Consider the following 14,860-nt stretch of genomic DNA (forward strand, 5'->3'; position numbering starts at 1 on the left):
ATGCAGATGTGTTATTCCAAAACCCATTTTTGTATTAATCGCTACTTAGTTTTCTTTTTTAGCGTTTCTATTGTCTGGAGCTAATTAATACCAGATTTGTAAAGGTATTTTTAAGGTTTGGGGCTGTTTACAGAAATCTCTAATGTTTCTTGCTTGAAAAGTGCTAGAAATTATAATATATGTTTGTTTTAATTCTTAAGGAACCAATGCAGCTGGAGTAAAACGGGTAAGCCAGATGAAACCCAGATTTAGAGTAGCAATATGTAACCTGAACATTACAATGGGAAAAACCTTCTTCTACCTCATATCACTGTGCTTAGCACCTTCCACCAAATGATGCAACAAACACACATGACAACCATTGTCAAGCAAAGTGTTCGGTCCACTTAGCTGTGCTGGAGTCAAGGGGACAGAAACACTGAAAGCTGATTAATACACATTCCAAAAAATAGCAACTTGTGTGTGCCACACAGATTCTGTTCTCTCAACAAATGCTGAGAGCAAGTGAGAGTCACAGAAAGATAAAATAATTATCTTTATTTAAACTAGAAAATATTTGAGAGCAAAGCCCTCATTTACAATGATGTCGAGGTTATAAAAGAAACGTTAAAATGCATGACAAGCGAATAAAAGATAAAACCTTAAAATAATGATGATCAATTAAAAACAGACAACAATTAAAAAGTAATGTTAAAACCATTAAACCATATTAACCATATTAATACAGGACGGCTTATGCTAGTTTTTACAGTGTCCCTGTGATTGGATAGCTAAGTGCAAGCAGATCCTGATTGGTTGTTTGATTCAGACTGGACATTTTTTGTTTTTTATCGTAATTATTATTTTACAATAAATATTAAAGCAATGCGAGTGCTCACAGTCACAGATCAAACACGCAATCATTGAATTTCTATTTCATAATATGTGACAACAGATTATTTTAACCAAACTTTGATTCAACAATGTTGCTCACAGTAGTTTTAAAATAGCAGCTAAATAAGCCGTAACACACCACAATTTGGATCCTCAGTTTGGATAGGTTCAGGCACATACAGTTCATAATATGGTTTTGGCTGAGACAATACGTGATGGACATACAGTGGGGTTCGGGAGAGCCGTCTTCTGTATCTGTGGGGATGAAGTGAAAGGCTATGTGAAAACATTTGAGCCAACAAGTAGGCTACAAGTTTTACCAGCCACAGTGAGGGGTGGCAGGGTTTGATGTAACTCTTAACAAAATGTAGGAATCTTAATATACACATTGTCTGTGATAAAATGTTTAACCTTAAATCTTAACATTACACTTAATGAGCCAAATGATCAATACTTCCAAGAAGTTGGCTGTGTCCCTCACTAATACCTCTACATCATACCTATTTCAAATGTTAGCCTTTTTTTTTTTTTTTTTAAAGTCTCTTTTTTTATAGAGTTCATAGTTTTTCTACTTTGAGTCTGTACAGTTTGATCATAGCATTGTTGCATTGCATATTCATGGTTTCTTTGCACATTGTATTTTACAATTTTTCAATTGCATATTTTAGTATTCCAATTTGCAACTTAGTTTTCTTGTAGTCAGATTTATCTATTTTTAATTGGACTGTTGCAACACAGGCGAGAACTAACTATTTCTCCAAACAGTAATTGTGCACAGAGTTCTGTATTACACACACCACTAGTGGTCACTAACAGGCCCGGAAGTCCTCTAATCTACAGTAAGTTGCCAGAACGTGACATATGGTGTTTGTCCATCAGTGTGTAAACTGTGTCAGACAGGCCCTCACACAGCGGGGGTTGAATTGAGTATCACGCTGGGTGACTGCTTCTCAACTCTATCTCAACTCTGCTGTTGGTACACACTCAGTTAAAGGACTTAGCGCCACTCGAGATCGGATCACCAGGCTTATAGGTCAGGGTGCGTTAATGAGAAAGGACCATGGTGTTCTCCGCTGAGGCTGACAAAGGCCAGGTGGAAGGAAGGAGTTACAAAGAGGGAAAGGTAGCCAAGTGGAGATGTTCTCTCTACCTGTATAATACTTTAGGCCGAGGCCCTTCTCATCTGTTAGTAACAGCCACTCTACCGCACTGAGGCCTCACGAGCAGGTAAGCACGTTTCTGTGTATTCCATCAAGATTTCAACTTTTCAAATTTATGTGTATAATAACCAGGAATGAAAGTAAAGAGTAGCACGAGCAGGATCTATAATTCAACCTATCTACTGTGCCAAGAAGCCTGGCACACAGCCAAGAGGGATAGAGGAGTGGTGGGCTGGATAGTGCTCTGCCAAAGTTGTAATGCCTGGCACAGGTGCATTGTTAAAGACACTGTTAAAATGATTCATATTCAATCCAATAATCTGCAGTTCACCATAAGATGTCCACAAAAGCTCTATATGGTTTCTAAATGACTGCTAAATATGTTTTTCACCTTGAAATTGGAGCTGAACTTCCGCTCCAGTAGAATATCAATCAAAAATGAAATTTAAGTAATAACACTAATAAAAATTTCAATTTTTGAGTGCTGCAGCTGTTAAATTGACAGCAAAGTGAAGGCTGACCTTGATGGCACACTGACGGTATCAGGGATGATGATTTGGGAACATGGGCATTCTTTCTAACTTGTAAAAGATGGTGAAGATGGTGCTGTGATAAAATGAGGCTCACCTGGGGATGAAAGAAAAGCAAAAGGAATCAAAGTAAAATCAATTTTCAATTTACTTCAATCAGAGCTGTAAAGGAGTAACATTAAACATAACCTTGGGATGGTTGATCTCTAAAACTCTGTTTGTAATGATGAACAATAAAACATCCAACATCAAAACAGGAGTCAGCCATAACTTTAAAACTATCCATTCTTGCAGGTGTTTCGAGGCATCATCTGTCACTGCCTAGAAGGGGCAGCTTGGAGACCACATAGGTCAGTAGTTCCTTAACTTTTTGTGCAGAAAAAAGGAAGATATTTTCAAGCCCCACCTTCCTGCTCATCATACGCATAGATATAAATGCATATATACATACGAAAAACACAGTTGCAACTTCAGTGTACGGCACTGAACTGAAATACCAATTTTACAAGGGAAGCAATCAAAATTAAAGCTGCAATATGCAACTTCCAAATCTTCTTATCTGTGGGTGGCCACCTGTTGGTTGAAGTCAAGCCTAGAACGAGACATGACTTGACATAATCTTTGTCTTTGTATTCAAAGTAGTGATATTTGGTGTAGATTGATGTTAGTCTTATGTTTACCTTGCAGCCCTATCACAAAACGGTTCATGATTTGCCCCCAGTGCAGAACTTTTGGGAATGATTTTAAGCCTTGCGGGGCCCCCCCTGTCAAAACTCCAGGCCCCGTCTAGGGGTCACATCCTGTGACTGTGATTGCTTACTTCAAAAATTAAAGAGATCTGAGTCAAACATCATTCAAGATATTTCCCGAGACATTGCAGCTTTTCATCCTGGCCTTTGATTTACATTGACTGAGTAGATTTGTCTTCTCCTTACTTTAAGACCTTATTTTGAGAAGGGGTATTGCCATTCCCTTTAGTGTTTTCGCTGAGAAACTATACTCGCAAGGCCTGAGGCGGTCTGGGCCAGAACATCACAAAATATCTATATCAAAAGTTATTAAAAGAAAGTGGTCTTGTAATGCCCAAGTGTTGTCAAGAAAGGTCTGATCAAATCTGAACACCACTTCATCCTCTAGCTTTCAACCATCTGGCCTCAAGGTATTAAGAATTGATGGGTGGATTCAGTTTGAGTGTTTGTCTTTGAAACCAAGCATAATAAAAATTTCATCAGAAGTGTACCATTTTTCTTTTTGTGCTCCATTCAAGAGTTCCCCCCTTCCATGGCCAGGGTACCATGGGTGGTATCTATGCTGTTACTACTGATGCTCCACTCTCCAAGGGCGTCCCCGGCTCCCACCCAGCACCTGTGTGGCTCCCACCTGGTGGATGCTCTGTACTTTGTTTGCGGGGAGCGAGGCTTTTTCTACAGTCGCAGCCGCCCATACAAGAGGGATCTCGATCATCTGCTCGGTAAGGCCACACTGACACTGGGAACAGTTTGCCTTCTCTGGTTTGACTTGTGCAAAATAAGTTTTAATTGTCCCCTTGGTAGTGGGAGTTCAGAAAAGAACAGTGTGACATTGCCCCAAGTCCCTTGGCTTGCTTTGTGTTTCTGCCCACCATGTTCAAAGTTTAAACTCAGTATAATGAGAATGCCAATTTGGATCCTGGCTGAAGGAAAAATGTTTACGGACAACATACTGGAAAACCTCCCTGAGATAACCTATATATTTGTCCAAGCCATCATTAGCGTGCAAGCCCTCCTTTGCCTTTTTTGAATCCAGCGGTGTGGCAGGATGTTTGGTGTCCTATTGTTGCTTTGAACATCTATGTTGTGACATATTCAGTGATCATGGTTCTTGTGAAATCCTCAAATTCCTCATTACGTCATTCCCAAAATGCATTATTTGGATTTTCCACTTCGATCTATTGATGTTTTGAAGTCAGCTTCAAAAGTATACGCTATGAAATTCCTCTGTTGGAGCTTTGCCATATCTCCTCTTTAAGTAGAAAGTAAAAGGGCTAAACCGAGTGTACAGATAAGATTATCTGACCATTAAGTCTGCATTAAAGTGTAAACAGCATAAATAGCTGTTTGACAAACTGGAGGTTTGCACAGATGAGGCAAGACTTAACACACAGCTTTGGAAACTTTTTTCCCTTCAAAGGGTTCCTGTCTAAAAGGGCCGGACAAGAGCAGCGGCTGATGAAGGCTCGGGAGGAGCCCAAGGTGAAGAGAGGCATCGTGGAGCAGTGCTGTCATAAGCCATGCAGCGTTTACCACCTGGAGGGCTACTGCGACTGACCCCTCACTCCACACAACTAGCACCACTGGTAGCATGTAAAAAGTCCACTTCTGAGCAAATTGTTGCTGGTAATGTTTAATCAAGTGAAGGAAATAAAGCTTCATGACCCATAACACAGAGCTCCTCTTTGCAAAAATGTGAATTTGTGTTCTTTGCACCTGGTATGAAGGGCTGATGAAATATGGCCTTCTGCTGCGCTCCGAATTGAGGCCACAGTCTTAGAGTGCTCCCTACTGGCTGAGGACGGACATAGCCAAGAAGAGAACACCAAAAAAAAGGACCTTGTACAATTTTTATCCTTGATATGTGAATAAATCTCAGCAACAGTTTTGTTTAAAAAATGTTAAAATCTGTCTTTATTTACAAAGAAAGATTCACAGAGTGCTACCACACATGAAATGGTTGCAAAGACAGTTACACAGATACAATTAAAACACATTAAAACTACAAGAAACACATTTTAATGCTGACTATGCTTCTAGATTGTGAGTGCTAAGACTTGCAGTTGTTAATGTCCTCATTATTTTTTAAAAACCTGTACACACAGACAAGCACATACACTGCTCTAAATATTTATACTCAACCTTACAACAGTGTAAAACCTCATACTCTGAAGGATAAAAGTGACCTAGTAATTCAGCACAAATGCAGATAAAAGAGCACAAAGACAATGTTGATAAGTATTCAAAAGACCACGCCATAAAAATTCAAGTTGGCAGCCAATTAGATGTGAGTTCTTGTCTGGTAGAGCAGCTCCATTACACATAATGATTTCCTGACAAAACAAACACAGAATTAGGCCTCCACTCCATCGTCGACAGCATAACAATATCAGGAGAAAACATTGGTGAATAAAAGTTATACAACTGTTCAAAATCTCTTTTTATATATCCACATCTCTGCTCCTCCTTCGGTTCGAGGTATTTTTTTGTGAGTACTCACCTTCTTTGAGAGGTTCAGTTGTTTCACTTTTCCTGTTCTCCTTGTCGTGTTGGAAAGCTCTGCTGGTATCAAACCTGCGATGAGGGGCTTCAGGAAGTTTTGACTTCAGCTGCTCCAGATCGACCTTCTGTCGGCTCAGCTGGGTCCGCAGCTTCGCCATCTCCTGCACACACGCACACACAGGGGAAGAGAAATGAGGAGATCTTTAGCTCAAGACAAAACATAAGCCTGGCTTCAAAACGCAGACACTACTTATCGAGTGTTCTCACCTGTTTTAAGGAGATGTTCTCATCTTTTAGCTTCATCACATGTTTGATCTTCTGCTTCTGGTTCTGGTGGCCCAGCAGACGAGCATAAGCGTCTGACAGCTTGTTTAACTCTTCCTGGTTTGCTCCGTTTTCATTGAGGAGTGCGTTTCGCTCTGCGGCGAATGCATTGAGCTGTTCCTGTGGACCCGTACCAACATGATCAGTGAGATATTTTGATTATTTTGGCTCCTTCTAGGGCTGTAAAGGCAGTTAATGAAACTGAATCAAATATTTAAGTTAACGTTTGTTGAATCAAAATAATAACACTAAAATCCATCATGAAGCTGAGTGGAACTGCAGAGCCTGGTGATTAATATCTGTAGCTATGTTACTAATGAGCTTTGATGTTTTCATTACTGACCTGGAAGGGCTTGACTTTAGTAAACAGCTCCTCAAACTGTTTCTTCCAGCGTTCAGCCTCAGAACTTTGGGAGCTTAAAAAAAGGAATGATTAAAATATGCCATTGTATGGGGAAAAAACAGAATACACACGCCAAAAAAAAAATAATCCCACAATTCTCACCTTTTCTCCTTTGCTTCACTTATTTGTTTCTGGAGTTCCCGCCGCTGCTCCTCCATCTCCCACTGAAGTGTAACCTTTTCCTGAGACAGTACTTCTACCTGCTCCTGCAGAGCCCGTCTGTCATGTTGCTGTTCTTCCAAGTCGTGCTGAAGAGCCTGCATCTTCTCCTCTGTAAGCTCTAATTGGGCCTGGAAGCTCACGCCGCCTTGTTCGACCTCATCCAGGCGAGACTGGAGGCGATTTCTATCCTGCTCTGCTGTGTTTAGCTGATTTTCCAGAGCAAGCCTGGACTGTTCTTTGACTTCTACTTCAGACAGAAGATTTTTCCTCTTTTCGTCTACTTTTAAGAGCTCTGTCTGCAGTCTAAGCACCTCTGACCGGACCTGGTCGTGGTTTTTCCTTTCAACATCCAATGCTCCCCTGTCCTCCTGAAGGGCTGTCTGGATGTTAACTTTCTCTCCTCTTTCTCCTTGGAGCTGTTTCATTATTCCCTCTTTTTCCTGGCTGACCTTCTCCAGCAGTTCCTGGGCTTTCACACTCTGACCTTTCTGTAACTCAAGCTGCTTCACTGCCTCCTCTCTCTCTTCTGTCTGCAGTTGTAGATCACTGATCAGAGCAGCGTGGCTCGTCTCCATTACCTTCATCTCCTCTTCTTTTTGTGCGAGGGAAGTCTGCACCTCCAGCAGCAGTCTATGAAGTCACAAAAAGGGGAATATAACAAGGTGAAAAAGTTGCAGCTATTTTAACACAGATGCAAAGTGAGTTCTAAGTGTACCTTGAATTCTCCTCCCGAGCTTTCGCTTCAGCTAACTGCTTCTCCTGGTGCTCTTCTAACCCCTCCTTCACTCTGCTCAGCTCCCCGTCTTTCTGTTGAACCACTTTAGCCATCTCCTCCTTCATCTGGTCGGTCACTCTGTCCACTTCGGCCTCCAGTTCTCTCCGTCTTCCCTCTGCTTCTTTCAGAGCCTCTTTCGTGCTGACAAACAAGAAAAGCGGTGTGTGAAATTTCTATGCAGAAAGAATTTTGAACCCAACTTCACCACAAATATAACAGACATCAAGACATACTGATCTACACTCTGGCTTACCTTTCCAGCTCTGTGACAATGTCTGCCATCTTGCTCAGGGAGTTTGTGAGTGATTCTTGGAGTTCCCTCTTTGCTGCCGAGTGTTCCTCTTTTAGAGTCGTCACATCGATGCTCTTACTGAAAAAACAAAGAACAAAGTTTAGAAGTGATGACAGTGAGATTGTTAAACTGAGTGTCCCAAATCAAATAATCCAGTTCATAGATTACTACTTGTTTTTCCAATGTGCACAGATTTCTTATCCTTGTAGATTAAAACAAAACACATTTACCAGAAGTACGCTATTTTTGAAACACAAGTCCCTGTAGTCGAGGCAGATGTGTGTCTAACATGAGTCTGGTCCTGCTCGACATTTCCGCCTGATAAAGGGAAGTTTTTCCTTGCCGCTGTAACTTGCTAAATGCTGCAAAGTGCTCTGCTCATGGTGGATTAAGATGAGATCAGACTGAGTCCTGCCTGTAAGAAGGAACTGGATCTTATCCTGTCTTGATGTTGGGTCTGGGTTAATAATATAACATAGAGTATGGTGCTATGTCTGTAAAAGCGTCACGAGATGGTGTTTGTTGTGATTTGGTGCTATACAAATAAAGATTGATTGATAGTAAAAATACAAAATCTGTCCGTCAATGGTGAACTGCACAACAAAACAATGCTTCAACAATGCCTTTGTAAGACAAGGCAAGTTTATTTATAAAGCAGGTTTCATAAAAAAAAAACATTAAATAAAGTCATTAAAAATCTAATCAGTTAGTTCCATATATATGGATCATAAAAACTGATATCTGCTTCTCCAGGATTTTGTCCCTAAACCATTCACTGCTTTATAAACCAGCATGAGTATATTCCAAATATATTCACTGGCAGACAAAGACCCAGTGTAGAGACTTCAGAACTGGAGTGATATGATAGACTTTCTTGGTCTTAGTGAGGACTCTTAGCAGCAGGGTTCTGAATCAGCTGCAGCTGTCAGATGGTTTTAGGGAGACCTGTAAAGACACTGTTACAGTAATCAAGTCACGGACCAGTATTTCCAAGTCCTGCTGGGACATAAGTCCTTTGAACCTTGATATATATTCTTCAAGTGATAGTCGGCTGAATTTGTAATTGCCTTAATGTAGATTGTAAAATCCAGATCTGAGTCCATGATGACGCCCAGATTTTTGGCTTAGTCAGAGGTTTCCAACTTTAATGACTGAAGCTGCTTACTGACTTTTAATCTCTCCTCCTCGGTGCCAAGAGGAGGTGAAACAACAACTGTTTCAGTCAAAGATGATAATGAGAATCTTGGCTTCTGAAAAATGTCAGTGGATTTCTTTTCACGACTTTGAAGGCAGCTAATGGACTGAATTCATAAAAATACTCCCTGAGTTAAGTGAGACATTTGGTGCTAACGCTGATCATTTCTTTGTCGTCACCGTAAGATTTACTACTTTTCTACTACCTTCCTCGGTTTTATATATAGCCCAAGACTTTTGTTAAGTGCCATGCCTGGTACTCTGCAGTATTTCATCCTCTGCATGGGTTCTCTAGTGCCTAATTAAAGAAAAAGTGCTACCCTACAGATTCCAAAAGAGGTCAGAAACAGACATAGACGGGGGCTGGCTGTCTGTTTCAAGACTGTGATGAAAAGAAAAGCCAGGCAGGAAACTATTTCCTCCACTGTAAGCTTTGTGAATGTTTGAACATGCCTGTAACTCTAAAATGCAACACATGGGTAGTGCTTGTGATGAATGTCTAAGTGTAATTTTTACCTTTCTGTTCTGTCAACACTTGTTCCCTGGATTCTTGCTGGTTACTCACCTCTCAGACATTGCCTGGATCTCACCCAGCTGTCTCTGTAGCTCTTCTTTTTCCTCCTGCAGCCTCTGTAAAGCCTCCAGCCTCCCCCCGTCCTGCTCCTCCAAGACAGCAAGCTCTCCAAGCACCTCCTCCATCTCCTCCTTCAGCTGTCTGAACCGCTCCTCAGACTCCTCCCGCTCCTGCTCCACCAGCACAGTCAGGGAGTCAACAAGTGCCTGTAAAAACATCAAAGGGGTCAATCACAGCTCAAGTGATCTCACACTAAACCTGACAAAGAGAGACAGAACTGTGTGCTACCTTCTCTTTTGTCAGTTCCTGAGTAAGAGCAGCGTGTTCTTGCTCAAGCTGAATCAGTCGGCTGCTCTCGTCTCTTTTAGCCTCCTTTAGCAAATTCAGCTCTGATTTGAGTTCCTCCACTCTCCTCAGCCCCTGCTCCTGAGTCTTGCCTAAGGAAATAAAAGAAAACTGAGACGCAATTCTGACATAAATGGAGTGACTTTCAATATACTTTACTAGAAACATCAAATCAGGGTCTTGGGTTACATACTTCTCTCCTCCTCAGAGAACAGACACCTCTGTTCAAGATGTGCCACTCTCTCATCCAGCTCCTTCTCCGTCCTTCTGAGCACCTCCCTCAGCCTTGCGAGCTCTGCCTCCTGCTGCCGAACAGTTGCTTGGAACTCTTGAACATCTTGGCTGGATGACTTCATTTGCTCCTCCATGTCACTCACTGACTTTTGTGAAGACTTAAGCTCCAGCTGCTGGTTCTCCAACCTCTTCTCTACCTCCACTAAAGCATCTTTTGAAGTCTGCAGCTCCTGCTGGAATTTCTGTGCTTCCTCTTCTTTATGTGTCAGCTCATCTTGAGTAGTTTTTAATTCAGTTGTGCGCTGGTCTAGTTCCGTCTCTAGTTGTCTGTTGATAGAAAGCATAGAATTAGTTTCATGGTATACCAGTGGAACCTTACTCGCTTGAATGACCCGCACTTACTTCACTTTCTCCATCTGGGAACCAGCAACAGTGTTCTCCTGGGTCTGCTCTTTCAGCTGTAAGCGGAGATCCTAAAAGAAAGCATACGAACTGGTCAAGCATGTCTTTCACCACGATGACAGAAAGACAGAAGGAGGGTGTCTCCTTTTAAAAGATTTCTCTTTTAGGCCTAAGTTTATACCTGGATATCGTCATTAGCTATATCTAGGTATTCCTGCACAACTTTGATCTCCTCCCTCAGCTCCCGTATCACAACTGCGGGAAAAAAAGAAAAAAACAAGTACACAGGTAGAGGGTTTCTTTCAAATCAAGGACAGGATGTGAATAAATGGAATGGAATGGAAGACGGAAAATAAATCCTTATGGAAATACTTTATGTCGAAGAAAGTGGTTAAGAAACTTTGGGAAGACGATTTGGCCAGGTCATGTTTGTAAATGAGAACTGGTTCTCAAACATTTTTTACCTGATAAAATAAATAAATAAAATAAAACATTTGCAATATTGAAATAAGAAACTTTAATAGGAGGCCTATATTGACAAACTACATAACACAGCCTGATTTTTTTTTAATTTATTTTTGACTTTTAAAAAAAATAATATTAATTATAATTATTAAACTTGCTGCAGTGGTACGTTAATTTAAGGATACATCAAAATATGTGAATGTGTATGATTATATATACTATGATTGGTGATATCTATATTTGCACTTACCAAGTTGTCCTCATAAGCATCTCACATTTTTATAATTATTGTTTGTTATTATTATTATTCATTAGTTTGTTTTATTTTCTGTTCTAGTATGGGTTGAGGTCAACAAAAGTTAAAAAACACCAACAACATTGTGTTAAAATAGTTTGAACCAATAAGAATACTCCACTTTGATTTACCAATCATATATCACCAAACTCAGAAATCATGTGGCACAATAGTCACATGCTTACTGCTTCTTAATAGTGTGCATTTTTGCTACTAATTCAAGTGGGTTATAACACAACACAGCATGGAAACTGACTCACAGAAGACTAATCTTAATCTCAAAATGATAACTGGCAGCACGTTGTGGATAATCTGACGGTGTCAACAAGTATTTCATATAAGCCTAATTATAGTAATGTTAGGAAGTGAAGGTAACATAGAGCCTAAAACGCCACATTGGAAGGAATTCACCGGCTGTGGGCGGACAGGATACAAGATAGCAAGACTGAACTAACTGGTGAAGAAGGCCAGCTCAGTCCTGGGCCCTGTGGATGTGGTAGCTGACAGGAGAATTATGGCCAATCTGTCGTCTCGGATGTACATTTTTTTTCTATATATATTCTTGTTGAAATTCTTGTACTGTACACCTTTTTGTTTGCTGCTGTAACTCCATGAATTTCCCCGTTGTAGGACGAATAAAGGAGTATCTTTTCTTATTTAGACATTATGAATTAGGAGAATAATATGTCAGTATGGTTCAGTAATATAGACTTTCTTAATCCACGAAAGAGCAGAACACAGATCTCGGGATGCAATATCTAAATCACATGAGATCCCAAGGTAAATTTAGTCCCATACAATAAGGGTTTGGGCATAACATTGAGAGACACACTTGGTAATTAGTACAGACATTTAGATTTCAAGCAGTGATGGATCTTTGTGGCTAAAAGTAATCAAAGAAAAATCAGTTCATGCACAGAACTCACTGTGCAGCCTGGCATTCTCATTCTCCAGCTCTTCATTCTGGGTTTTGGTCACTTGATGAAGTTCCTCTGTAAAAAAAAAAAAGAAAAAAAGGCAGCTCCAGTCAATTCATTGCTGATGATCGTCTACGCTTTGCCTTACTGGTAGCAATATTTGCTGTGGGTAAGTCTTACCCAGGTCTTTATTCCTGTCTTTTAGTGCACTGACAGTAGCTCGGGCAGCTTGGAGGTCAGTTTCGAGCATCTTAAGTTGGCCTTCAGTGTTGATATGCAGCACACTCAACTCCTGAACACACAAACATAAAAGTATGATTTTTCTGCAGCTGAAAATGTGCTTAATAATCTCATATGGCTTGAACCCCTGTGGGTTTTCACTCAATAACAGAAGTATTTTAACACAAGTTATACCTTGTTCTTTGCATCCAGAGTGTTCCTGGCCTCCATTAAGTCCATTGAGAGAGAGTGTATTCTCTTTTTTGTAGTGTCTGCAGACACCTGAAATAAAAAAGCCAAAACTTGTATGAAGCAAAAAGACCACAGACAGCTGAAATGTATCAAGAATCATCTCATATCCAAGTCAAGCACACCTTGTTCTTTAGGAACTCATTGACTTTCTTGAGCTCAGTCCGCTGTCGTTCAAGAGTGGTAACATTAGCAGCGAGGCCTGTCTTCTCTCTGACCGCAGCCAGAAGCTTTGCCTCCACCTTCTTCAGATCTTCTTCCAGAGCCAGCAAGCGACGATCTTGCTCCCCTCGCTGTTGAACCAGGGATCTTATCTGGAAGCAATAAATGATGATATTACAATTGAGCATCTGCAGTTGTGGGAATAACATGACATTTGACATCTTTCATCATTGGCTAATTAATGGTCAAAAGATACAATGATTGACATTTGAAATGTCTGATATAGTGTACCTCTTTCTCCAAGAGTTTCTGTTGCTTTCTTTCCAGAGTCATGAGATTCTTTTCCTTCTTCACACTTGAACCTTCAACCTTGATTTTTCACAAGACAAAAGGAGGATTAATTCTATACAAGGAAAAGCTGTAGGACTACAAGATCTGTGACTAAGTGGTAATATAACTTAATGAAAAACTTACAAGACCATCAACTGACATAGTCCTGCGAACAGGTGACACGAACGCTTTGGAGGGTGATGGTGGAGGCAGAGCAGCTGGGAATGAGATAAAGAAAATAAGTGCCAGAAAAGATAACTTTGAAAATAACGTATTGTGTTTGTACATGTTGCTATTAGGGTTGCAAAGGGGTGGCAACTTTACATGGGAAGTTAAACTGGGGAATTTTGGAAATATTCCAAATTGGAAACTTTCCATGGGAATTATGGGAATTAACTGGGAATTCATGGTAATTTAATGGAAAGGCATCATATCCATGCATAAATATGTGTTGTTATAAGCAGACATCCATCCAAAATAATAGAATCAAAATAAATGTATTTGTAAATAGAACTTCATCAAGTGTTAAATATTTTGTTGAACTATCAATTCTTTCATTGAAGAACAAAAACATGGATGTTGAGTTAAATATTACTCATCCCCTGACCCAACCCATTCAAAAATTAACAAAAATGCAATTCCAACAGAGTCCCATTCAACATGCAAATAAAAAAGCATCTTCCCTCAAGCTTCTCAAGCCTAGCCTCTGCAGGATTCTAGAAATCATGTGTGCATGTGATGGAGGAATGCACAGTGCATGTTGGGGGCTTGGTCTCAATAGCCTGGCAGTAAGACTGTGCTATGTGCATGTGAGTGAGGAATAGCATAGATATTCAACTGCACTTGCATGAATTCTGGTTGTTTTTGTCAGGAATATGCTAAAATATATTTTCCCCAACTTTATTTAAGTTTACTATTAAGAGCCAACCTTCAATTTAGTAAATTCTTAGTTTATTCCCGTTAATTCCCATGTAAAAGTTTCCAACTTTGAAAATTTCAGGAATTTTGCAACCCTATTTGCTATGTGCTTCATGTTTTCAGCAACCTGCTTTCAGGAGTTTGAACCGATCAGTCTTGTCGAAGGAAGCAGCTCCCTTCAGGTCTCCAGATTTAACCTCATAGGATCCCGGAGCAGGGGCACAACCTTCAGTCAACAAAAAACCACGTCAGCAAATATTTGTCTTAAAATATGTTATACCGATAACTGGCTTCGCTGTTGTTTATTATCTCAACTTAAAGTAAGCTAAAGTGTACCAAAAAGATTTTGTGTATAAGTATCATTTGCTCAACTCTAGCTACACATGTAAGCTAACCTAGGCTGCAGTTAAAACACGTCTCATGTCTAACAAGCTACGACTTTTTGAATTCTACTTACCCAGGTGCTCGTTGAACCTTTTCAAAGGAGCTCTTGAAAAAGACATTTTTAGTCCTCAGTATGAGAATAATGTTTAAATCAAACAGTAGTGATAAGGCTGCAGCGCAGCTCCCTGTGACACAACAACAAACGCTTCACCGCTGAAATTTCAAAAAAACGTCACGCGTACGTTTACGTAAATTCAGCCAATAAGCATCCAGTCCGGAACTACGTCACCCCGCCCTTTATATTTTGATTTCCCCCACGTCTCTTCTTCAGACAAACTTACTGAAACAGGAGTGTTCAAACATGTTTACGTTTCACAAAGAATCCTTGTTAGGTCTTTTGAT

At 40.3% G+C, this 14,860-nt stretch overlaps 2 protein-coding genes across 4 annotated transcripts; one reads left to right on the top strand and one right to left on the bottom strand.

Moving 5' to 3' along the window:
* The first annotated feature begins 1,667 nt into the window (after positions 1–1,667).
* insb (preproinsulin b) lies at positions 1,668–4,989 on the top strand. 3 transcript variants are annotated; one of them, XM_034689960.1, is made up of 4 exons: positions 1,669–2,100; positions 2,858–2,913; positions 3,831–4,034; positions 4,733–4,989. In XM_034689960.1, the coding sequence occupies exons 3-4, from the start codon at positions 3,845–3,847 to the stop codon at positions 4,867–4,869; spliced, it is 327 nt and encodes a 108-aa protein (XP_034545851.1). In that variant the 5' UTR covers positions 1,669–2,100; positions 2,858–2,913; positions 3,831–3,844; the 3' UTR covers positions 4,870–4,989. The 3 variants fall into 3 exon arrangements, with proteins under 3 accessions (XP_034545852.1, XP_034545851.1, XP_034545853.1); XM_034689961.1 differs by lacking the exon at positions 2,858–2,913 and having other exon boundaries at positions 1,668–2,100; XM_034689962.1 differs by lacking the exons at positions 1,669–2,100; positions 2,858–2,913 and adding an exon at positions 3,205–3,722.
* Positions 4,990–5,197: 208 nt separating this feature from the next.
* hmmr (hyaluronan-mediated motility receptor (RHAMM)) lies at positions 5,198–14,689 on the bottom strand. The gene is made up of 20 exons (XM_034689959.1): positions 14,532–14,689; positions 14,202–14,300; positions 13,301–13,374; positions 13,118–13,195; positions 12,790–12,978; positions 12,611–12,697; positions 12,377–12,488; positions 12,206–12,271; positions 10,701–10,774; positions 10,520–10,590; positions 10,077–10,444; positions 9,827–9,975; positions 9,530–9,744; positions 7,732–7,848; positions 7,419–7,619; positions 6,644–7,333; positions 6,482–6,554; positions 6,082–6,258; positions 5,813–5,975; positions 5,198–5,645 (listed from the first exon to the last, which is right to left on the bottom strand). The coding sequence occupies exons 1-20, from the start codon at positions 14,575–14,577 to the stop codon at positions 5,629–5,631; spliced, it is 3,066 nt and encodes a 1,021-aa protein (XP_034545850.1). The 5' UTR covers positions 14,578–14,689; the 3' UTR covers positions 5,198–5,628.
* Positions 14,690–14,860: the final 171 nt, after the last annotated feature.

Source organism: Notolabrus celidotus, chromosome 8 (assembly GCF_009762535.1).
Source record: "Notolabrus celidotus isolate fNotCel1 chromosome 8, fNotCel1.pri, whole genome shotgun sequence".
NCBI lineage: Eukaryota > Metazoa > Chordata > Actinopteri > Labriformes > Labridae > Notolabrus > Notolabrus celidotus.

Excerpts from the sequence above, each read along its gene's own strand:
- insb (XM_034689961.1), top strand. The coding sequence starts at position 3,845 with ATGGCCAGGGTACCATGGGTGGTATCTATGCTGTTACTACTGATGCTC. Across the intron at positions 4,035-4,732 it reads GGATCTCGATCATCTGCTCG|GGTTCCTGTCTAAAAGGGCC; the intron begins GTAAGGCCACAC and ends TTCCCTTCAAAG.
- hmmr (XM_034689959.1), bottom strand. The coding sequence starts at position 14,577 with ATGTCTTTTTCAAGAGCTCCTTTGAAAAGGTTCAACGAGCACCTGG. Across the intron at positions 13,196-13,300 it reads CTATGTCAGTTGATGGTCTT|GTTGAAGGTTCAAGTGTGAA; the intron begins GTAAGTTTTTCA and ends TGAAAAATCAAG. Across the intron at positions 12,489-12,610 it reads CTCTGGATGCAAAGAACAAG|GAGTTGAGTGTGCTGCATAT; the intron begins GTATAACTTGTG and ends TTGTGTGTTCAG.